This window comes from Mauremys mutica, chromosome 4, assembly GCF_020497125.1.
Source record: "Mauremys mutica isolate MM-2020 ecotype Southern chromosome 4, ASM2049712v1, whole genome shotgun sequence".
Classification (NCBI taxonomy): Eukaryota; Metazoa; Chordata; order Testudines; family Geoemydidae; genus Mauremys; species Mauremys mutica.
This window is the reverse complement of record NC_059075.1, coordinates 62,619,759-62,644,511: the sequence shown is the minus strand read 5'-3', so window position 1 is coordinate 62,644,511 and position 24,753 is coordinate 62,619,759. Positions and strand designations below refer to the sequence as shown.

Here is a 24,753-nt window from a genome sequence, read left to right as displayed (position 1 = left end):
ATGTACGATGGATGGGGCCAAACTAGTTCCCCCTCAGTGGCCCTGATTGGTACAGGAGCTCTGATAATTCAATAGATGCTGAAGCCACTCTAACCCTACAAATATTCCTCTGTTTAACGCCTAGGTCAGTTCTCATACAAATGATAGATTTGACACAGGAAACAGTACCCCTAGAGGCTGTACTCCAGGGATATGGGGATGTACTAAATTTAATGTGATTCATTTTCCACACTTCCTCTGATTCTCAACATTACCCACCTGGACCAGCCCGACCCTTCTATGCTCTGGTGAAAGAAAAGGATCAGTTTCCCTCTGAACAGTGCTGAAGGGTGAGCCCCAAACCTCTGGTCCCAGGCTCCTGCAGATGACCAGAAGTGATGGCACCTGTGGGAGAACCACAGACAATGGTGACCAGAAGGAACCATTCCTAAGCCTGAGTTCCCATCTCACTGATAAGTATTAGGATTCTGTGGACGTTTTTGAAAAGAAAAATGTGGACATGCTACCTTCACATTGACACTACAGCTCCCCATAGACCTGCAGCCCGGGGCAAGGGCCTCTTATGGATGGATCTATGCAATGTCAGAGCCAGAGCTGGCAGCTCTTCATGTGCACATCGAGTAAAAGCCCAAAGGCTCAATCCGACACTCCACCTCCCCAGCGGGGGCTCTGGTCTTTTTCATTAAGCAAAAGGATGGAACACTACACCTGTGTGTCACTAACATGCCCTAAACCAAGTGACAGTCCAAAACTGGTATCCTGAGCTCCTAACCTAGGAACTAGGTAGTGTGTGATCTACCAAAATTTTCACCAAACTGGACCTCAGTGGAGTGGTGGGGACTTACAACCTAATGCACATTCGGGCAGGAGATGAATGGAAGACTGTCTTTTGAACCCACTATGGGCATTTTGAATATTTAGTAATGCCATTCCGTCTGTCCAAAGCTCCTGTGATCTTTCAACACTTTGTGAACAACATATTTAGAGACATCCTGGACCAGTATGTAGTCATCTATCTTGATGACCTATGTCTGTTTTCAGAGAACCCTGAGCAGCATTGTTACCATATTTGTTCCATCCTGGAAAGACTACAGAAGCAGAGCCTGTATGTGAAAATGGAAAATGTATCTTTTGACCCCACTGAACAGAATGATGAAATATTAGATAAAGAACTGCTCACAATTAAATCAGCCTTCAAAGAGTGAGGGAGCTCGACAACCAGTTCAAGTCTCTTCTGACCATAAGAACCTTGAATATCTGTGTAAGCTTGAGCCTTGAACCAAAGACATCTCAGGTGGCTATTATTCTTCTCTTGGTTCAATCTCAATATCACCTGGGAATCAGGAATGGGAAAGTCAATGCCTTACCCTGAAAGGCCTAATAATACCATGAAGGTAAAGAGTCTAGCCAAAAACCACCCTCTCTCCTTAAACCTCACAACTTCCTTAGTGCCGCACTGCCGCCATACACCAAGACCTGATTCATCTAATCTGATCGACTTCGCAAGGTGATCTGTTAGCTCAGACGGTGATGAAACAACCTGAGCAAATGAGAGCCAGAACCAAAATGCAATGTTCCACACAGGATGGGATCACATATCCTGATGGGTGCATATCCATCCCACCAGGGTGCCCCTGGTTGGAAGTGCTTCATCTCTGCCATGACAATCAATAGTGGGCCATTTTGGCCACCTTAAGACTTCCCCGTTTCTTCCAGTAGCCCCCAGGACTATGTTGACTCTTGTGACCTTGTGCATGCACCAAGACACCTCATTCTGAGCACCTTGGCACTTTAGTACCCTTGGAGATCCCACCTAGACCCTGGGCCTCAATCACCCTAGATTTCATAGCAGACTTCCCAGACTCTGATGGCCACACAGTAGTCTTGACTCTTGTTGACCAAACTGGTCCACTTCATCCCCTGTGACTGCCTGCCCTCTGCCGAAAGAACCGCTCAATTCCTAGTGATGCATGTTATCCTTTTTCATGGACTTCTGGACCATATCATCTCAGACCAAGGCTCACAGTTTGTCTCATACTTTTGGTGTGAAACACTCCAATTACTGGACATTTGCACTTTTACTTCCTCCACTTACTGCCCCCAGACAGATGGGCAGACAGAGAGGGTGAACCAAGTATTACATCAATACATAAGGTGCTCTGTTAACTACCATCAAGATAAGTGGTGGTTCTTCCTGCCTTATGACAAGTTGTCATACAACAGTATTGACCGTGCCTCCATGGGGCAGAGTCTCTTTTTTGCAAATTACAGGTTTCATGCTCGCTTCCACCTTGTCTTGCTAGCAACCTCCCAGAACCCAGCAGCCTCCAACTGAATTCTGTGAATTCATCATATTCTGGAAGACCTTAAGGACCACTTCCATGATGCGAAAAAGCACTACAGTGAGTAGGCAGACCATCAGTACCAGGAAAACCCAGCTCTCATGGTGTGCCAAAAGGTCTGGCTTGCAGCTAAACACCTTTGTACAAACAGGCCATCCCACAAGCTAAACCACTAGTACCTTGGACCAGTCTGGGTTTTGTCAGTATTCAAATTGCAGCTCTCTCGCTCCCTTAAGATACATCCCATTTTCCATGTTTCCCTCCTGAAGCATTACACACACAACCCTGTTCCCAACCAGTCCCCCCACAAGTCTAGGTCCAAGGGCACAAGGAATATATAGTCTGCCCTGTCCTCAGCTCTAAATTGCAGAGGGGTGGGGGGGGGAACTGTACTACCTCATTGACTGGGTCCTGAATTATACTCCTGGGAACCTGCTCCCCATGTCCATGCCCCTGACCTGGTAAAAAGATTTCTTCAAGACCATCCAAGTACCAACATGAAGGAAGGGGCAATGTAAATATCTATGGGACTAGAACCTGGATCTCTGGATCCTAGGACAGCTCACATTGCCACCAGGAGGCCATGTAGAACCCCATCCAAAGAGCGTGGTGGAGATTAGGCACCGCAGGAAGTACTGCCCAAAGAATCCAGTGTGACAGTACTCTTCAGCCTTTTGATTGGCCCATGCTCACAATTTAATCCTGGAGGATTCCCCAGGATTGCTGCGACTCCAAACCTCACCTCGCTTTCTGATCTCCAGCCACCAACCCCAGCCTGATTCTGACCCTGACTCTTGCCTGTTGATCCTGGCACTATAAATTACTTCTGATCCCTGCTTGCCAGCTACTGCCTTGTGGCCATCCTTGACTTGTGGACACAAGTGCAGCTGTGACCGCTAGGCTAAACCGCCCATGCCCTGGTCCCCTGCAGTTATGTTCATGGTATATGCATAGAGACATGAGATAGAAACATAAAATACTTACGCTGGTAAGTTGCCATGTAACATTATTTCATTTCTTAGAATTCAGAGAACCCCAAAACAGAGTGTGATGACAAAGCAGGGTGCTCATTTCAACAGAGAGGCACAACTCACCCCTGCTTACTCTAGGCTGGCTCTCTGCAGACTGATTCTGAACCCTCACTTCCCTACACAGCCCCCTGCCTGCAAGCAGGATCAAGAAAATCCCTGAGAATTTAAAGTGATCGATCACAATTGTATCACAGTATTCAATACATCACAAAGGTGCATTTGTAAATTGCAATATCTAACACTTTGAGTCAGGCAGATCATTTTGAAAATTTAGTCCTTTAATTTATCCTTAAGATTAGGGGCTCCAATTATCCATCGTGTCACAGACTGATTCTGTTGTATTTTGCTTTAACAGGTGATATCAGTGCCAGTGGTGAAGGCTCAGGTCCAGAGTAGCCTAAACCAGAGGATCGCTAAACTACCGTCAAGCCACTCTGTGCGCTGGGGAACCCCAGAAACTGGATTTTCTAATCCACCTGATTCAGATCCTCACTTTGTTCCAGAGAACATCTGGAGGACCCAGAATGAAATAAACTTGCTTTATGAGAATCTGCAGACCATGGCTAAGGTATTGTACCTCTTTCAATACTTTGTGCATGTGTAGCCTGTCTTGGAGATTACTAGTGGGGTCTAGCGTCATGCAAAGTGTAGGCAGGTGTTGTGTTAGCTTCCCTTGCTCAGCTCTGACAACGTGCTGCAATCCTGAACTATGCAGCCCCTGAAAAGACCGCTGGCTGTGCTAAATTGTGTGGTGCTTTTCTGATTTTGACCAATATCACGTTAGCAGTAGAAGAGAAACGAATCATGGGTTACCTTCAAAACAGTCAGAAGTTTCATTTAAGCTTTGCGTGCATTTGGTTCAGCTTTTATCCAGTCTGGCTTGTACATCATTATGTGAGAATCACAAGTTAATTTCTGTAATCATCAGATTTCCTTCCCAGTTCTTATATATTTTGAGGAGTAGCTTTCTTCTGCATCCCCTTGGCTTTACTGGAATTTGCCTATTACAGCAGGAGACCCTCTCCTCGGTCGGACAAACATGAGAGGTTACCCCAGGGCCGGTGCAAGGATGTTTCGCGCCCTAGGCGAAACTTCCACCTTGCGCCCTCCCCCCCGGCATCCCCCCACGGCAGCTCCTCCCCTCCGCCCTGAGGCACCCCCTTGCGGCAGCTCCCCACCCTCCACCCTGAGACACTCCCCCCACCCCAGCTCACCCCTGCTCCATGCATGAGCACAAGCACCCCGAGCATGTTGCTGCTTCACTTCTCCCACCTCCCAGGCTTGCGGCGCCAATCAGCTCAGGCGCCGCAACCCTGGGAGGCAGGAGAAGTGAAGCGGGCATGGCGTGCTCAGGGGGGAGGCGGGGCAGGGGTGAGCTGGGACGGGGAGTTCCCCTGCCTGCCACTCCCCCACCTTACTTGCTGCAGGCGGCCCTCCCCGTTCTCCTCTGCCCCAGCTCCCTCCGCCTAAATGCTGGTGGCGACCGGGGCGGCCGAAGATCCGGCCGCCGCGGTCACTGCCAAAGAAAATGGCACCCCCCAAATCCTAGCATGCGGTAGCCTAAATGGTTGCACCGGCCCTGGGTTAACCCCAAGTCTTGGGGCTGTAGTGGCAAAGACTGGAAACTTTAACACAGATGTTCACAAAAGGCCATTAGTTTTTCCCTTTATTCCTCTGTATCCTCAACCTCCAAATGGTCCCACCCAAAAAGCTGCCATGTGAACCCTCCAATTCCTATTTTTCCTGCAACCAGTGCTTATACACATGCCTAGGATTAAAGCAGTAATGCTCCCTTTGTAGTGTTGATTTGTATCTTCAGTCAGCCAGCACACACCACTACTAAACTTTCTGCTTATCAGTGTGTTGTGAGTATCAGTTCTCTGATACTCCCAATTCCTCTTGCCCCGGGAACATATATTCTAGGGTTAAGATGCCCATTTGTATTCACTCTGTGTTAGCAGGGAGAACTGCTGCCAACCTGCCAGGTTAATCTGTATGCTTTTGTTCTTTAGCCATGGGGATCTCTTTCTGCAAAAGGCCTGCGTACCACAATATTTGATTCTCCATCTGTTTTACAGCATAGGAAGAAAGGTCTGGAGGAGATGATCAGATTGTACCGCTTCTACAACTCCTGTGAAGAGTTTCAGTCTTGGATGGAAGATAAGGAGAAAATTTTCCGGACCCTTCAGCCTGGAGCAGACAATGTGGAGGTCACGCAGCAGAAATATGAGGTACCTCATCTCCACTCGGTGTAGATAACTTGTAAAACAAACTGACCATGGGGGAATGGATGTATGTGAGGAAAGAAGGACTCCAAAGAAGTTGCTTTGAACCTTCTTTTTGTTAATTGAATTTTAATCCAGAGGGTTTTGTCTACACAGGAAAGCTTTTTCCAGTGAAAGCTAAGGTGTGATTATATAACTGCAGATTTATACCAGAATAAGTTGTCCACATGTCAGTAGGGTGGGATGGGATGTATATTATACCAGAATAAGTTTATTATGTATCAATGGGCTAAGGGGGAAAACCACATAGGGGAGTGTTTTCTGTCAAGAGATGAATGAATGAACAGAGAGAAAAGAAATAAATTGGATATAAAAGCATAGTAGATATACAAATAGAAGATGAGTGAATACAACAGCTTGTGGAGCACTATTTGCATAGAGATGCTGAGTTTTGAGTTCTTCACTCCATACATTATCACTGTATTTTTTTTTCTGTTTTAGAGCTTTCTAGTGGAAATGGCTGCTGGGAAAATCCAGCTGGGAGAGATCAAATGCCTAGCAGATAAGTTTGCAAAGAGCAGTCCCAGCAAACAGAATGAGATCCAAGCCCACCTTAAAGAGCTCAGTAGAAGGTAAAGGTGCTCCTGATAGAATGGGGAATCACCCCATCAAGGACTTTTCATGCCCTGCATAAACTATCCTGGAGAAAATATTTTGATATGTTTTGGCACACACAACTGACCTGAGATGTGAAAACAGAGGGTTGTCTATGGAAAGTTGTTGTTTGTCACTGCAGTTTGTGTTTACTTCACTGGGGAAGCTTTTACCAAATTGGAGATGTAACATCTCTCTTATTTATAACGTAACCAGCTCTAAATAGAACCATTTGCCAAGAAGTGATGGAATCAAAATCACTAGAATTCTTTGCATCACAGCTTAATGCCACACCTGCTGGAGATGTTCTAACAAAATTAGGATAATGATAAGAAGAGAAGCAGGGGCTGGTCTACATGGACTGACTGTGGGGTTTATGGTATTATGACAGTTGTGATGGAAAGTCTATCCTCTGCCCTTGGCAATCAGTCATTGAAAAGAACAAGCAGTTTCTACAGGCAGGCAAGGAGCTCACTTTTCCATTTGAGAGCATCTTGCACACTGGACACCTTAATCATCACTTGATCATATGTAGTCATCACTTCGGCATATATGTGCCTATTGTATGCACGTAAATGCTGATTTGAGTGTCTACATAGGGGATGGGGCCATTCTGTTTACGTGTCCCTGTTTGAAAATTGGATCTTATTGTCCCAACCGTTACTGGCTGGAGATATGGGAAAAAATATAATTCACAAGAACTATTGCCAGGTCATGGACACACTCATTGTGTACATGGGTACAGCTGATGCTTTGGGATCTGAGGGCTTTTTGTTCATGGTCCAGTGGGAAAGATTCCCCATAAGTCCTTATCCCCTCCCGAGCTTCAGGGAGCCAAGAGGGGAGGTGGGTCTGAATTCTGTACCATCCATAGGGTGCTGCAGCACGCTCCCATCTGGGCATCAGGGGAGGTGCCTGACCCTTGCACAGGAAGGAGAAGGGGTGGAAGTCTCCTTGCACCCCTTGTGCTGTGATACAAAGGTCAGACTGACAGGTCCTAAATGAATGGATGACGGCAGGTAAAATATACTTTGGAATAAGCCCTGTTTTCATTATATTTAAAGTAAAAGCAAGCACATCATGGGATAGCCAAATGTCACAATGGGCTCTTCAGTTTGGTTCAGCCTGTGCTGCATGGCTAAGTGTGGATTTGCGCACCCAGAGGCAGGGGTTAGGATGTCCTCCTAAGGCATTCAGGTTTGAAAATTGTAATTATAAAAAACTCTTCGCTTTTGTAAAGTGTGTTTGCTATCTATTTTTCTATGGACTCTTGGCAGCCCATGGCCAGAAATGTCAAGGCACAATTGGGTCCTTATTTTGATTATTTTTCTTTATTTGCATAGAATCAACAGTGTGATAGTGGCTTGCACTGGGTGCGGGAGAGGGATACCTACTTAGAGGAGAAATTCATCCATGTGTAGAGGCTGAGCACTAATCCTATGCCCCCTTTAAGTGCCAATACATTCTTATTTTGAAGATTGCTGTGGTATATAAAGAGAGCACAGAGCTTGTCTCCACCCCCAGCACAGAGATGAATTTTACCATAGGTGATTTTTATTGTGCGTGCAACAAATCCCCTGGAAATCTATTTTTCCCCCATAGGCAAAGACACTGTGATTTCAGTGTCTAGATATAGCTGTTGCAGTTGTTTTTTTCATTCCTAGATGGGAGCACCTGGAAACTCTGAAGGAGGAAAAGGGTTCAGAGCTGATTGAGGTGGCTGATGTGAGGACATTCCTCCAGGACTGCGAGAGCACCAGAGGGCTACTTCAAGACAAGCTGGTCCATCTCAAGGGTATGGAACCTGCAAAAACACCTGCCGTACTGGAAGCAGACCGGCGCAAGCTCTCTGCCTTTGACAGGGAGGTCCTGGTGCTGGAGAGGAAAATTGAATACCTGAAGAGTGTGGCAAAATCGTAAGAAATCAGCCATTTGTTTCTATATTTTTGCCTAGTGATCTAGTTTCATATTTGAAGCAAAGTGTATAGAGTATATGTAGTTGTGAAAGGCTGATTTATACTTGCCTTAAGTCAGCCTCTAGTGCTAGCTTGCTCTCCTTGTCTGGCTGCAATCATTGCTCCTTTTCCTCTTTGAGTGAGATCTTCTATCCTGGGTAGAGTTGGATGAATTTCTGGGTGACTGGCTCCAAACGTTGTCTACATAGAAAGAATCCCTATATTATGAATGGAGTAGCTTAAGTCTTTATTGATATTGAATCACTGAGTATTCGTCCAACTCAAATCTCCAGCACATGTAGTGAAATGCGGTGTGTAATGAATTATCAACGCAAACCACTGTCCACACTGAGTTTGTTCTAGACAACGAGTGTTACCTCTCTTTGAATTTAAGGACACCTCATTTGCAGATCATACTGCAGTTCAGGTTATAGGACCATGAACTAGGATTAACAAACACTATTTTAAGCTATGTGTATTCTTAATGAGGTACTGTGTAGTCCCCAAAATGGGGTGTCCTTGAGCGGCATGAGATGGGGAAAAGACGATGAATGAGAATTAGAAATATAGGGTATTTGGGTATACATTTTAAACTTTGGTTTAACACTTCTAATTAAAAAATATCTACTTGTGTGTTTACAATGTCCATTGCAACACACCTGTTCCATTCTGTTGGGCATTCCCTGTTCAGATCTATAAGGTAGAAACATTGCAGTGAACTGGGAAATCTGATTGGCTGATCATCCCTATGTGTTTTATGTTATGTGAAAGGGAGCATGGGGTGCAATTGTGCTTTTCCTGGAATCTGGGAGCAGGAAAGACCAGGTAATTTGTATCCTCTTGTGGAAATTAGTCCTACAATATCTTTGTTACATACTGATCAGAGGTGACGTAAGGCATCAGTGAAGCCAGCAGTGGCTGGGGAAAGGGTACCAGTACTGAGTCAGACTATAAAAAGGCAGTTTATTTCATTATAAGGTTATATCTCTGAAGTAAAGGTAATGAATTTCTTGATGTGATATGCTAGCTTTTGACACTCCTAACTAAAGCCAGAGAATTAAAAAACATAACAAAAAACATTTTGATCCTCAGTGATGAATGCACCACTGGTGCCTGTAAAGTCTCTTGACAGGATGCATTTCCCGGAGGACTCTATGATCACTATGTCTATGCTGTTTACTGCTGATAAGGAACATTAAGTGCCCTAACTGACCTTCTTTTCGGGAGGAACCACTAACAACAACCCAGTCCCATTGACTTTAGTGTCAGCTGGGTCAAGCTATAAGGCTAAAGTTGTCTCTGAAACTAAATCAAGGATGTTGTTTGGTTTCCTTGTGTAGGATTAAGGACACCAACCCTGCAGAGAGCAGGGCCATCAAAAAGCAAGTGGAGAATATGGAGAAGCTGCTGGCCACACTCAAGTCACAGACTAAAGAGAGGGAAACAGCCCTGGAGTTGGCACAGGATCAACAGGCTTTCCTGCAGGACAGCCGCAGACTCCTGCTCTGGGCAAATGGCATGAGGGAGAAGCTGGGCAGTGACGAGATGGGCCTGGATGTGGCTTTCGCAGAGCAGTTGCTGAAGGAACATCAGGACCTTCTGAAGGAAATTCGCACTCAGAAGGACAGGTAGAGTTTGCTTCGAGGGTGAAGAAGGAGGGCAAGGTACTGCAGCTGCAGCACCAGGGAGGCCAGGAGCAAATCCAGAAAACAGATCTGGGAACATAAACTTGGTGTGAAAATGGTGCTTGGGCTTTATTTAAGTGCATACAAAATTTATCATGAAGAAAATAAAAACTGACTGTGCACATAACCCAGTTAATTTCCCCATATCAAATGAAAGTGTCTGATAACCCAATGTCTGACTGCAATAGCTGCCTTCTACCTCACCCTGATGCTCAGCAAGGAAGAAAACTCTCTATTTAAAGTCCTCAGATCTCTTTTCCTTTCCAGGTCACTTCTGCCGGCGCAATCCAATCACTTACCCTGGGTTCTCCCCTCTCCTGTATTTTTATGAGCCAGGCCTGCCAGACTCTCAAGTCCCCAGCCCCATCTCTCACTTTATAAAAACCCAGCAACTCTTCCTGTCCCATGTAATGGCTGGCCACCTGTTTTCTTGGGATCTCAAGCCAAGAGAGAAAACTCCTGGCCACCTCAGGTGTACAACCCTGAGCAGCCAATCCCTGCATTTCCTGGCAGACTGTAAGTGAAGAGGATGTTAATAGGGAAAGCAACGGGTAACTGCAGTTCTGCCACCAAGAAAGTAAGGAATAGAGCAGCATTAGAGAGAGAGAGAGAGATGGGAAAGTTATAGGCGAAGGAAGTGTATTATTCTTTGTGCTTTGCCAGGAGAACACCAAGCTCAAGTCTCCTCCTACAGTAACTTGTCCTCTTTTCTTGTGACTCTGGGCAGGTTTATGCAGCTCGAAGAGCTGGGGCAGAAGGTAATGTATGGTCAGCCCAGCAACAGGACCCAGGATGTGCGCCAGACTGTGGAGAGGCTTACCCAAGAAAGCAGTGAGCTGGAGGAGATGTGGGAGCAGCGGAAGAAGAGGCTCCAAGACAGCTTGGAACTGCAGAAGTTCAATAGGGAAGCACATCGCATCAATGCAACCCTCTCCAGCCATGAGGCTTTTCTACGAGTAGATGACCTTGGGGTATGTATCAGAACAGCCCTTGTTGTTTCCTGCTCCCACTTCCCATCCAGAACAGTTTTGACCCACAATGACTCAGTGAGAACAGAGATTCAATGACAATCTCTCTCCTCTGGCTCAAAACTGAGAATTTCTAGCCAAGCTTAGATTGGTTGCAGCATTTTTGTAGCAGTGATATGTTAATGTTCAGAAACTGCACACACAGGGCTTGGTTCTCATTTACTCATTTCTTTAAATGAGAAGCAGGCTCACAACTGCTAAAAGACGCAAAACCAAGAAGCTGCCATTGTGACCCAGAAGTGTGTTTGTGCAGTTGGGGCGGAATGCTCTGGTTAAACTTTTCACCGTGCTTTCTCCACAGTTCCTTCTACTCATACACTGCCATTATCCATTAGCGTGCTGTTGCAATCAGTAGAATATTAGCAAGGAAGTAATTGGTACATTCCACAGCAATACTCAGCAGCAGTCAGCCAGGGGAAACAATGTAACGATCTCACCTCCAATGGGGAGAGGCTGGGAAAGAGGATATGAGTACTATTAACACCTTTTGGAGACTTACCCTTAGATTGGATGATAGAGCTGTTACTAGTACTGTTAGAATCTAAAGTGCAGCTTCCTCATATCACTCAGACTGGTTTGCTGCAGTTTTTGGGTAACCAAATGCCAGGTAAACAGATGGATCTGGAATAGCTGTTAAAGTGTTCAATATAAAGGTTATTTTAAGAGTGTGTGAAAGTGGAAGCCCTATAATACAGTGCTTACACCAGGGTGGCACCATGCTGCTGCAATTAAAAGATGAGGATAGAATCTTAGGACAGGAGAAAACATAAGAGATAAGGGATCAAGCAAGGCACCGCTCCTCACTTGTTCAAAGCCCCGAAGGTCCTCAATGATGTGGAAAATCTACAGTATATACTTGCTTCACAGGGGGAAGATGGAGAATAAAGACCCGCACAAAGGCAGAAATAATACCATCTCCTCCACTGCCACAGAGAGAGCCATATTACAGAGGTGAGACTTGATCAAGTTTTCTTCCCTCCACTCCAGGACCATGTGGATGCTGTTCACACCCTTCTCAAGCGGCATGAGGATTTTGAACGACTGCTGATGGCGCTGAAGCAACGGGCTGAAGTGATGCATGAGCATGGGGAGAAGCTAGTAGAGAACAGGCACTTCGCTTCTTGCATGTGAGTTCAGAGCCATTTACACTCTAGGTACAAAAAAGGAGGAATTGACTCCACTGAAGACATTTAACTTTTACAAACCATCATGAAATGTCGTCAGAGTGAAACAGAAGATCCAGTTTGAGCCAGCATTCATACCAAATCCCATCAGTCCACAAGCTGTGGTGTTCTAATTTGGGTGGAAAAGGATGAATTCTCTCATTTCCTTCCATGCTGCTTCTTAACCTGGAGAGAATGAAGCTGATATTGCAAAGATATGCATTTCCTGTACTCTGATGACAAGGGTAACACTTTCAGTTCAGAGTGCCATTTTTGGTACAATAATGGAGAATACTCCAGTTTTTCTCCTGGCATTTTATACTACATATGCCAATAAGACCTTGTAGTCCCTTTTAACCCTATGGTTCTATGACCTCTCTATTGACAAACTCATTAAAATTCGCACATAACTGTGTGTTCCTTGCATTTGAGAGTATCAATAATATTTAGTATGAATACAATAGTTTTCAAATCACTTCACAAAGGAATAAGTGTTTGTAATCATCATGCTGTGGGCCTGATTCTCATCTAACTAAGGCCCTTTTACACCACCCTGGCACTATAACATGGCCTTCAAGTGGGAGTCAGTGTAATTCATGGCTCCTTTACAGTGCTAGAGCAGTGTAAAGGGGCCTTAGTGTAAATGAGAATTGGGCCCTGTATGTTTAGAGAGCACAACTGTTTGAAGGTGAGAGTTCTGGGGGAAACTGAGAAGCTACAATTATGCTTAAAGATGCTTGTACTGGCTCTGGTGTCTCGTGCCATGACATGCGGTGGCATAGTTCAATTTTAAATATAAAAAGAGAGAGGATGAGCATTTGGCGGTTTCCCAAAATGAATTCATCTTGGCAAATAGCCAAAAACACAAGAGCAGAAAGCTGCACTTAAGAGGTGAAGGTTGTGTTTGTCACTGTATTTGCATTATCCCGCACTTAAATGTTATAGGACCACATTCTGCTTAGGAGAGATTAGTGGGGAGGGGAGGAACACAGCTGAACACAGTGAGAATCCAAAGAAAAAGTAGGATGAAAAATGGGCAAAGTTTAAAAAAAAAAAGGTAACAAATACAGAGAAACTATGGGAACGTGGATAGGAGGTGAAAGAGAAATTCTAATGCAAAAATATAGTGCCTGTGCCTGAGCTATAGTGGAACATATGTTTGTGCCTGTTCAGTCTTTTCCGCGGTTCTTCTAGCATAGGGGTCTCCATTTAGTCATAAAGACATATCTGTTTGTCATTTAATTGACTCACTCTGGGAAAAACAACCATGGGCCAGAGCCTCAGCTGGTGTAAATTAGTGTATTTCCATCAGCTTCAATGGAACGGTTGATTTACGCTAGCTGAGGATCGGTTCTATGTGTTTAAATTGGAGGAAGATGTCTTATGAACTCAAGCCTCTGTGCAAACTCCCCAGAAATGAAATGGAGAGTTTTACAAACCTTTGAACTACAGCCTTCATTTTTTCATCACTTTAAGTCTTAAAGTAAAATATTTGTGAGGATGAGAGTGAATTAAACACAAAGCTTTTCAGGGCAGGGGCTGCATCATCTTACATGTAGGTACTGTGCCCAGCACATTTGGGGAGCTACCATAATACCAATAGTTCTTAATAATAATCATAAGACTGCCCACCCCCAGTCCATCTATTCCCTTCCCACCTATCTGCATAGGAGAGGCAGTAGTACCCAGTGAAGCTGCCTTTCTCCCACACACACAACCTCTCAATCTTGGAAAATGCAGCACAGTCGTGCAAAGGGATGGGGTAGTGAGCCTTACACACACACACCCTACTCTTAGCAACAGCAGCTAGCCCAAAGTTCTAGCAATAAAGAATGACCAGGGAAACCCAGACGGATCAGTGCCATTGCCTTGTCATCATTCCAGATAGGGGAATTAAAGCTCTGTGTCCTATTTTCTCTGAAGGATCGAGGAGAGACTGGCTAAATTCCGGAATCGCTGGGAACGACTGAGACAGAGTAATGAACAGAAAAAAAGGAAGCTGCTGGCATCTCTTCAGCTGCAGGTGAAAGGGCTGATGCACTAGAGCTGACCAGAGGAAACCTTAGGGCTGCAGTAATTTAACACTCTCTGTTGCCTTGAGCCAAGGCTAAAAATATTGAGCCACTCTCCCTGTCTCCAGCCACAGCCCACTTCACCTAGGAGCAGGAGGTTAGGAAATGTTGACCCCACATGTAGGCTGACTAGAGTATTGGCAAACACATTAGGAACTCATTTAACACTGTTGGAGTGATCAGAGAATATCTACTAGGCCATAGTGAAGTATACCGTGAGTTGAATTAACACAAGAAATGAAAACATTTAATGAAAAACCACCTGGGCATCTTGATCGCTAGATAATGTCCTTGTGAACATCACCCTGGGCCTTAGCCCGTTTGGCTCATATGTTAATGCTTCACTGTGGGCTGGGGCTCCCACAGAAAATTATAACTGGAGAGAAGAAGCTGATGCTCCAGAACCAGTGGGAGGAAGCCTCTGGTTCAGATTCTTGATATGGAATGAAAGTTTCTTTCTAAAACATTGGCCCTGATTCTGCTGTCACTTACACCAATATTAATCATGAGTACTCCATTGATGTAAATGTGGCTACATGGTTGTAAAAGTGGTGCATCGTCAGTAAGAGCAGAGCTGGCCTGTTTTGTTTTGTTTTGGTTTTTTGGTCACATTTTCATTAACTATCATTCTACCATACAGACAAGGAAATAATTTGTCTTATGGGATCTGATATTCAAAGAGGCCTCAACCTGACCTTTGTTTATGTATGCACAACTTTTCATTTTCCTCTCTGGCGAGGACCGAGGGATGTGCCTGGCAAACCGCGGCCAGTGGGAGCCGCAATCGGCCGAACCTGCCGACGCGGCAAGTAAACAAACTGGCCTGGCCTGCCAGGGTGCTTACCCTGGCGAGCCATGTACCAGAGGTTGCCAACCCCTGCCGTAGACTCTAATCATTAAAGTTTTTCACTTGGAATCGTCCTGGGGTATTGGGGAAATCCTTAACAGGATTCTTTTAGTTACCCAAAAGGTTCTTCAAATTAAAGTTTCTATAATATATAATATATCTATAATATAATTGGGAAGCATTGTTATTACATTGCTCCTAGCCACATTTTTCATATGGAATGGAATGTCAGGAATGGTATTTGGGCTTCCCACCATGGAGCTGCATGGTCATAATGGTGGGTCATCCCATTTATAAATCAGTTTTCTGCTTGAAATCTGAGTCTTCATTGGTTACTGAAAGCAGTGGGGTAGGAAATATTGTCCAAAGGAGGAGACACAGATATTACATTAGGGCTGCAAAAGATTATTCAAGTCTGTCAGCAATCCAGGATTGTGATCCATCAATGCAGGGTGCTGATTATTCACATTGTCTTTCATACTAAAAGAAACTGGGCTCCCCAACACTTAGATAAAATAAGGACCAAATATTTACTGAGGGAGTTCGTAGAATCCACTGCAAAGTAAAAAGAACAGGAGTACTTGTGGCACCTTGAAGACTAACAAATTTATTTTAGCATGAGCTTTCGTGAGCTACAGCTCACTTCTTCAGATGCATAGAATGGAACACACAGACGGGAGATATTTATACATACAGAGAACATGAAAAGGTGGAAGTATGCATAACAACAGGAAAAGTCTAATCAATTGAGATGAGCTATTATCGGCAGTAGGAAAAAAAACTTTTTGAAGTGATAATTAAGATGGCCCATAGAAGGTGTGAGGAGAACTTAACATAGGGAAATAGATTCAATTAGTGTAATGACCCAACCATTCCCAGTCTCTGTTTAGGCCAGAGTTAACTGTATCTAATTTGCATATTAATTCGAGTTCAGCAGTTTCTCTTTGGAGTCTGTTTTTGAAGTTTTTTTGTTGCAAAATTGCCACCTTCAAGTCTGTCACTAAGTGGTTAGAGAGGTTGAAGTGTTCTCCCACTGGTTTTTGAATGTTATGATTCCTGATGTCAGATTTGTGTCCATTTATTCTTTTGCGTAGAGACTGTCTGGTTTGGCCAATGTACATGGCAGAGGGGCATTGCTGGCACATGATGGCATATATCACGTTGGTAGATGTGCAGGTGTATGAGCCCCTGATGGCGTGTCTGATGTGATTAGGTCCTACGATGGTGTCACTTGAATGGATATGTGGACAGAGCTGGCATCGGGCTTTGTTGCAAGGATAAGTTCCTGGGTTAGTGTTTATGTTGTATGGTGTGCGGTTGCTGGTGAGTATTTGCTTCAGGTTGGGAGGCTGTCTATAAGCGAGGACTGGCCTGTCTCCCAAGATCTGTGAGAGTGAGGGATCATCTTTAAGGATAGGTTATAGATCTTTGATGATGCGCTGGAGAGGTTTTAGTTGGGGGCTGTAGGTGATGGCTAGTGGTGTTCTGTTATTTTCTTTTTTAGGCCTGTCCTGTAGTAGGTGGCTTCTGGGTACTCTTCTGGCTCTGTTAATCTGTTTTTTCACTTCAGCAGGTGGGTATTGTAGTTTTAAGAATGCTTGATAGAGATCTTGTAGGTGTTTATCTCTGTCTGAGGGATTGGAGCAAATACGGTTGTATCTTAGAGCTTGGCTGTAGACAATGGATCATGTGGTGTGTCCGGGATGGAAGCTGGAGGCATGTAAGTAAGTATAGCGGTCAGTGGATTTCCGGTATAGGGTGGTATTTATGTGACCATCGCTTATTAGCACAGTAGTGTCTAGAAAATGGACCACTTGTGTGGATTGGTCTAGGCTGAGGTTGATGGTGGGATGGAAATTGTTAAAATCACAGTGGAATTCCTCGAGGGCTTCTTTTCCATGAGTCCAGATGATGAAGATGTCATCAATGTAGCACAAGTAGAGTAGGGGCGTTAGGGAACAAGCAGTGGTGAGCTTGAGCCGGTTCGCGCGATCCGGTTGTTAAATTTAGCAGCCCTTTTAGAACCGGTTGTTCCAGCAGTTCTATAAGGGCTGCTAAATTTAACAAAAGCTCCGGCCCAAGCTCACTTCCCCTTCCTCTCCTGCTCCGCCCCTTTCTCCTCCCCCGCCCCTGCTTCCCGCGAATCAGATGTTCGCGGGAAGCCTGAACAGGCAGGCAGGTAAGCTGGGCGGGGGGGGAGGGGAGGTCCGGCTGGGCTCCTGCTCCGGGTCCGGCCAGGCGGTGGGGTGCGGCGGGGCTCCTGCCGCCCCGGGGTCCGGGCGGCGCGGCGGGGCGTGGCGGGGGCTGGGCTCCTGCCGCCCCGGGGTCCGGGCGGCGTGGTGGGGGCTGGGCTCCTGCTGCCCCGGGGTCCGGGCCGTGCGGCGGGGGCTGGGCTCCTGCTGCCCCGGGGTCCGGGCGGCGCGGCGGGGGCTGGGCTCCTGCTGCCCCGGGGTCCGGGCAGCGTGGCAGGGGCTGGGCTCCTGCTGCCCCGGGGTCCGGGCGGTGCGGCGGGGCGTGGCGGGGGCTGGGCTCCTGCCGCCCCGGGGTCCGGGCGGCATGGCGGGGCGCGGCGGGGGCTGGGCTCCTGCTGCCCCGGGGTCCGGGCGGCGGGGCGGGGCACGGCTGGGGCTCGGCTCCTGCTGCCCCGGGGTCCGGGCGGCGCGGCGGGGCGCGGCTGGGGCTCGGCTCCTGCTGCCCCAGGGTTCGGGCGGCGCGGCGGGGGCTCGGCTCCTGCTGCCCCGGGGTCTGCGTCCGGGTCCGGCCCAGCCGCGCGGCTCAGCTCCAGCCCCAGCCCAGCTGGGCCCCCATCTCCAGGCAGCAAGGTAAGGGGAGCAGGGAGGGGGTGTTGGAAGAGGGCAGGGGAGTTGAGGGGGGTGGACTAGTGTTGGAGTAGTCAGAGGGCAGGGAACAGGGGGATTGAATGGGGGCAAGGGTCGGGGGGGCAGTCAGAAAGGAGCAGGGGTTGGATGGGGCCGTGGGGGGCAGTTAGGGGTAAGGATTCCAGGGACAGTCAGGGGACAGAGAGAAGGGGTAGTTGGATGGGGTTGGGGTAGGGGTCCCGGGGTGCCATCAGGAATGAGAGAAGGGGTTGGATGGGGTAGCAAGGGGCAGTCAGGGGACAGGGAAGGGGGGTGGATAGGGCATGGGTAGCGGGGGGCTGTCAAGGAACATGGGGGGGGGTTGGATGGGACAGGAGTCGGGGTGGGGGCATGACCCCTCATGGGGTGAGGAGGAGGGAACCGGTTGTTAATATTTTGGCAGCTCATCACTGGGAACGAGAGCTAAAGCACTGCAAAGTAGTGTCCTTGAGTCTGTGTACAATCAGCAGTTAAATATATTTAATCCTAACTGTCCCTAATAGGAGTTCAACCATGATGTTGCTGAGCAGCTGATATGGATGGAAGAGAAGTACAAGATTGCATCAGATGAGTCCTATCGTGACCCAACAAATATCTTGCGCAAACTGAAGTGGCATGAGGCTGCTGAGAAGGAAATGATGGCAAACAAGAAGCACTTTGCAGAGCTGATAATGGTGAGGGTGGAATAATTGTTGGATAAGGTTTATCAACTTGGCCAGTGTTTGATAAGTTTGGTTCTATTTGCATAGAACAGCAGTGGCCAACACAGCCATTCGCACCACAGATACGTCTTTGATTAAGTGATGTTCTTGATTACATTTTAACATTAAGTTTGCAAATCTTAGCATGGCAGGTAAAGGTGTGATGGGGTTCAGACAAATTATATACATGAGGGAGTTATTACTTTGTCTGGTTATTTTCCTGTAATAGTGGAAATTTCAGAGGGCGCTCAGCAATGTGAATCATTCCAGCGTCATTGTTTTTCGGTATGGTAGGTTTGGTGTAGGAGAAAGCTTCATGCTGCATGGTATTAATTGGAAAGAAACAAGCACAAGTATCAAAGTTGTTAAGATTAGCATTGACTGTTCCCCTTTTTGAGACCTTTGAATAATAAAATCTATTTCCCCAGATTGGAAATCAGCTGATTCAAGATGACCATTATGCTGCAGATTCTATCAGGGACAAGATGTCAGAGCTGAAGAAGAAGTGGGAGAAATTGTACAACAAAATGATAGAGCGAGGAGACAAGCTGAGACAGGCCGGACAGCAAGAACAGCTCATGGAACTCCTCCAGGTCAGGTGGTGATTGATTTCAGTGGGGAGGGACTGGACTGATCTGTTGCTCTCCATGTTGTCAGTTCCCACAGAAAACTTATCACAAAGATCAGGAAACAGAGTAGCCCCAGAGGATGCCATCCTGTTGAAGACTTAATTTTAGATTTCCCCAGCACCAAAGGAATAATTGTGACACAGGGAGTTTTATATGGCCTCAGCATACCTAGGATCCTAAGCTTGTAGGAGAATAGAGTGAGAAAGACACCAGGCTGTCAAGCTGTGCACTACCATCATTTCAGGGAACTCTTGTGATGGTGCAACTACAGTTGTGGATCTCTGAGTGTTAAGATATTTTAAAATATTTTGTCATTTGAAATATTTCAAGGGTTGGATTTTGGGAAATTTGTTTAAGGGGCTGGGACAGGGATAGCCATGTGAAAAAAATGTACATATCAACATGTTCCAAAAAGATGTCTCAACTTTAGAGCGCCCTCCCTATTATTCTACGGAGAAAGGATTTGCAAAGCACCTTGTAGAATGCAGGGAGCCTTCTTCTGGGACGGCCTGAGTGGAGGAGGAGAAGTGGAAGAAAGCCCATACGGCACAGTCTGAGCTAGCTCGTGTTCATCTGCTCCTTGTAGGATGCAAAAGAGAAGATAGAAAAGATTGAGAAGGTTCTTCAGGATGCAGAGATGGGCCATGACCTGCGCTCCAGCCGCGATCTGCTCAAGCAGCACAGTCAACTGGAAAAGGAGACCGGGGAGTTGGCTGAGAAAATGAACTCCATTGTGTCCTGTGCCAAGAAAATGGCAACCAATCACTTTGACTCCCAGAAGATTCTGGATGAGACACAGAAATATCTGGAAAGGTGAGCAGGTGTTCTCTCAGTTGTTGGGAGAAAAGAATTAGTGGCAGAGCTGGAAACAGAACTTTGGTTCTTGATTCCTCATCTCTTGTTCTAACCACTAGAAAAGCCAGCCAGGCATTCCTTCTGCTACAAGCTTCTGCCACAAAACTATGCTAACACATTTCAACTGTACAACTGCCTGCTCCCCTGCCTCAGGTTTTGCTAGTGACCCTCAATCTTAATCTGTGACACTCCTGCCATTCCAGTCCTTGGCTTCCTAGCCAATCCTACCAACTTCTTGTTAAAGTGTGAGGTGGTCCAATATTTAATAGAACCTAGGTTCAGCCCATTACAACTCATTTTGCTTGTGAACTAAGACTGATTTGAACCAAGGTTTCCAAAAGTGAATCTCATTACCCGCCCCCCATACACTAATTTAAAACAATAATGTCAAAAAGTAAATTCCCGGTTCCTGCATTCCCAAGATAGGTTAAGATGGAGCAGAACTGATTGTTTAGAGAGGGTGTTAAACTGTACTCCTGCTTCCTAAATCTGCTCGCAGGGGTGGATTAAAGAACTTTAGGACCCTGTGCACTGTGGTAATTGGGGGCCTGCCATAGTTGGGTAGGTGTCCCTGGGAGTTTGGGGGTTGGGTCCTGCCCCCTGAGGTGGGAGGCCTTGTAGGGGGGAATTGTGCCCACCCTGCAGTTACTCTACAGTGTCTCCTGTCCTACAGGGCTGGTCCCACTCTCCACTCTGGCCCATTGGCTCTTGCCACAGCATGCAGGCAGAGTCCTTCCCCTGTGATGCCCTGTCCCCTTCGTGGCCCTGGGTTGTTAGTCTTTTTTTCTGGGTATGTGGGTTGGTTTGTTTGTTTTTAACCCTGTCATCAGACTCCCTGAGTTGGGGGCCCTGTGCAAGCCCACCAACTGCATACTGATTCATGTAGGATTGCCTGCAGGGGCGGCGACTTATATGGGCCTGTGGTGCCCATGCTACAGCAATATTCAGGGCCCGGGGGCCCGGCTCCACCAATGTTTGGGGCTGGGTCTCTCCCCAGCCCCGCCAGCTGCCCCCGCACGCCTCCCCTGAGTGACACTGCCTGTGCCCTGGGCAGCATATGGCTGCCCCCTGCAGCTCTGCACTGTGCTCCGCTCTGCCAGCTCCCAGCATCCACTGCCATCGCAGGGTCCTAGTGTCCCCCTCCACTAGTGTCAAGGCAGGCTGACCCTGACCCTGCCCTTCCACCTCTGACCGACGGACCCTTCCCTTTTCTGGCGGGACCCTTCACCACCACAAGGGGCCATCGCACCTGCAGTCATCACTCCTGCCCCATGCTGGGCAAGGGGCAACCCCATCCCACACCCCCAGTGAGGCTACAGTGAGGGGCAGCAGTAGGGGAGGAGGCGCATGCAGCACCCTCCAGCACCCACCACAGGGGAGGTGAGGGGGCTTCCTGGACCTGAGAGGGGCCCTAGGAGCATGTGCAGTAACAGTCGTGTGAGGTGAGCGTGCTGCCATGGAGGAGAGCGGGGTCCCTCCACTGGAGTTCGCTGCTACCAGCGAGGAGAGAGCTGGGTGGAGTCCTCCTCTCTGGCCCCAGCCCCAGGGCAGCCTGCTTGCACCCCAAACTCCTCATCCCCAGCCCTGCCCCATCCCAGAGCCTGCATCCCCAGCCGGAGCTCTCACCCCACCCCTGCACCCCAACCCTCTGCCCCAGCCCTCATCCCCAGGCCTACCCCGCAGCCCTCACTCTCACTCCCCAACCCTCTGCCTGAGCCCCCCCTACACCCCAAACCCCTCATCACCAGCACCACCCCAGAGCCCTCACATTTTTACATTATTTTAAAAAATATATATTGGCTTACAGGGCAAGTGGGGAGGGGGTGGGACTTGGACCCGTTCTGGACACCACCAAAAATTACACAAACCTGCTGCCCCTGCCTGCCTGCTCTCCTTTGTAATGTGTACACTTACCGTATCACATAACTTACATACAGATATGTATGCCAAGAGCAGCCCTACTGAGAAAGCATTCTGTATGTGTACAGTGCCAGCCAGGGGAATTTAGTAGCATGGGAAAATGTCTGGCCTGTCACAGCCTGCATTGCAGGATCACAGGTGATTCCCACAGATGACTCTGGAGATAACTGCACTTTAACATCTGATCCTCAGGTTTGAGTCTTTGCAGGTGCCTCTTGATGAGAGGCACCAGCTGCTGCAGGCAACAGTGGATCTGTACCAGTTCTACCATTACTATGACATGGAGATGAATTGGATCAGTGAACGATTGCTCATTGCCAGCTCCACCAACTGTGGCAAGTCCTTGGATATGGCTCAAAGCCTGCTGCACAAACACAAGGTAACTCCTTTCTGTTACCCCTTCTATAGGTGTCATGGGAGCGAAGTGTATATCAGACAACCCTGCCCCCACATCTAGAAACCTACAGCTACCCATTTCCCTGTTACCACCCAGAATGCCATTACAAATGAGCCCACTAAGCAGAAGGAGACAACTGTTATTAAAGCTAAACTCTCCCTGGCATGCAGTCCCTGAACTAGATATTTGACATTGTCCCAGTTAAGTAATTCCAATAACTTGAGACATGCATATGATCCAGCCATATAATGGAGGATTTTCAGAGTGAACATGGAATTTCTGATGAAACTGAAGTATCTATCAATTCCTGCAGAAATCATTCTTCTCACAGGATTATGAGGAAATCACTAGTTTTCCATTAAAAATTCTTAGACTGATGCATTACACACTAAATATAATGAATGATTTTGCTCTTGTCTGGGTGGAATACTTCTGCTATTCCTTGCTTGCATGTGTTTTAGCTATATAATTACTGTTCTCATCAGGGAGTTAGTGTCAGAGGGACATGAATGCACACTGCAGTCTACAGGACAACATAAAACAGATATTTAAACTTCACCCTAGTGCTATGACTGACATAAAAACTTTTGAAGACAGCAGTGTAACAGTGTAATGACAGTTTAACAGAGTAAGATTTCTGTGGAATTTGATTTGTGGTTTTTAGTTGTCTTTCACAGATATCTGTTAGCCCTGCTGCTTTCTAGCCTTAGCAGACAGCATTATGTTGATGAGCTAGACTCCGATGTACATGTTCCTCTTCTATTGGCAACAGAAGGTTGCATTTTGGTAGGTTGCCCCAGAAGCAGCTCATCTTGAGGGAGCATCTAGATAGAGAACCACTGTGTCTTGCACACTATGTACACCCCTCTAATTTCCCACTTCTGACAGCTTTGCTCCACTTTCTTGCATACTGTCCTGCCCTCACTTACTCTTATCTCCCTCCCTGCCACTCCCTAGGAATTACAAGCAGAAGTGAATGCCCACAAACAGCAAGTTCAGAGGGTGTTGGAGACTGGAAAGACTATGATTGGGTGCAAGCACTCTTCATTTCAGAGAATAAAGGAGAAATGCCAGGAGCTCAGCAACAGCTGGGTGGAGCTGGAGAAGGCGTGTGAAGAGAGGTTGAAGCAGCTGCAGCATTCTGTTGGCTTCCAGCAGGTATGGGTTACAGCAAAGTGACACCCGCTTTTTTTTTCGGGCTAAGTGGAGAACAAAGTGATTTACACAAAAAGCAAATCTGTTTTAAGATCTCAGACCATTAGGGCTGAAATTCCTTTCCTCCACATAAAGCCAGAGCAATGTTGATGGTGGGCACTGGGCAGTGTTAGGGAGGTGGGTCAGGATGCAGCGCTGTAGTAATGTCTCCTATCGGAAATTTGGTATTCTAGTCTCCTGGAGAACCTGCTACAGCCTTGCTCCACCACTCGCTCAGTGAGGTAGGACAACTGGATCCATATCATTGCAGATCTTCTGGTTCCTACCTGGTCTGCTCCTGTTTCACCATCATCTCTGCCCTCCTCTCCAGTCTGTGGGCCTTATCCCAAACCCTCTGAAATCACTGGAGGGAATTCCTTTGACTTCAATGGGATTTGGATCAAGTCCTATATATAACAGATCCCCTTAGTGGTGCACATGGAGGACACATATTCCCCTTACTAGCCACTTGGATTGGCAGTATCCACACACAGCCCCAAGTTGGGGCTTAAGTGGGGCAGAGGGCCTTAAACTGCGCTCCATACCAGAGTAAATTTCACCGTAACAAAATAGGGGCCAAAGTTTCAAAGGCAAGTGTTTAAAATGAGCCTGTTAAAAATTGCACCTGAATACTCTTCTGGCTGATCCAGATTTTCTGTCATGAGTGGGTAATTGGCAGGACAGTAACCCAGTTTGCATATACATTTTTTACACAAAGGTGTATGCACAAAGTTTGCTGGTGCACCTCAAGCACTTGCCATTGATAATTTGGCCACATCTGTGTCTCATTTTCCCCACCTGTGAAAGAGGTATGACACTTTGCCTTCATGGTAGAGGTGTTATGAGGCCCTATAGTATTTATAAAGTACTTTGATCTCCTAGGAAAAGGGGAGTATATAAGTGCAAAGTTGGTGTTATAGAGTGCCAGGCACTAACAGTGAAAAGCTCAAGTGAAAACATCAAATATTGGATACTGCTCTGAAGGGAAAGAGCTGGGGCACCCAAAATTAATTCTAGGGGTTTAATACCCTAAAAGAGGCCTTTCTTAAAATGAGATCCACCAATTCTGGCCTTGTCCTTCTGCATAATATTTGATACAACAGCGTGTCTAAGATCGTGCTAGTATATTGCAGACAGTAACAATAAAACCTGTTCCTGTAGCTTAACTTGCTATCTGAAAGAGCATCTTCTCGGGTA

General features: G+C 46.8%; 1 protein-coding gene across 2 annotated transcripts in view; it reads left to right on the top strand.

Moving 5' to 3' along the window:
- SPTBN5 (spectrin beta, non-erythrocytic 5) overlaps positions 1-24,753 on the top strand; it is a 150,404-nt gene that overhangs the window by 27,704 nt on the left and 97,947 nt on the right. For both annotated transcript variants that reach the window (XM_045012303.1, XM_045012304.1), the window contains 13 exons: positions 3,729-3,941; positions 5,452-5,604; positions 6,100-6,230; positions 7,917-8,168; positions 9,548-9,835; positions 10,620-10,863; positions 11,908-12,047; positions 14,007-14,106; positions 18,364-18,534; positions 18,990-19,154; positions 19,777-20,003; positions 22,158-22,344; positions 23,320-23,520. In XM_045012303.1, the coding sequence (XP_044868238.1) occupies positions 3,729-3,941; positions 5,452-5,604; positions 6,100-6,230; positions 7,917-8,168; positions 9,548-9,835; positions 10,620-10,863; positions 11,908-12,047; positions 14,007-14,106; positions 18,364-18,534; positions 18,990-19,154; positions 19,777-20,003; positions 22,158-22,344; positions 23,320-23,520 (2,472 nt within the window). The remainder of the gene's footprint in view (positions 1-3,728; positions 3,942-5,451; positions 5,605-6,099; positions 6,231-7,916; positions 8,169-9,547; positions 9,836-10,619; positions 10,864-11,907; positions 12,048-14,006; positions 14,107-18,363; positions 18,535-18,989; positions 19,155-19,776; positions 20,004-22,157; positions 22,345-23,319; positions 23,521-24,753) is intronic.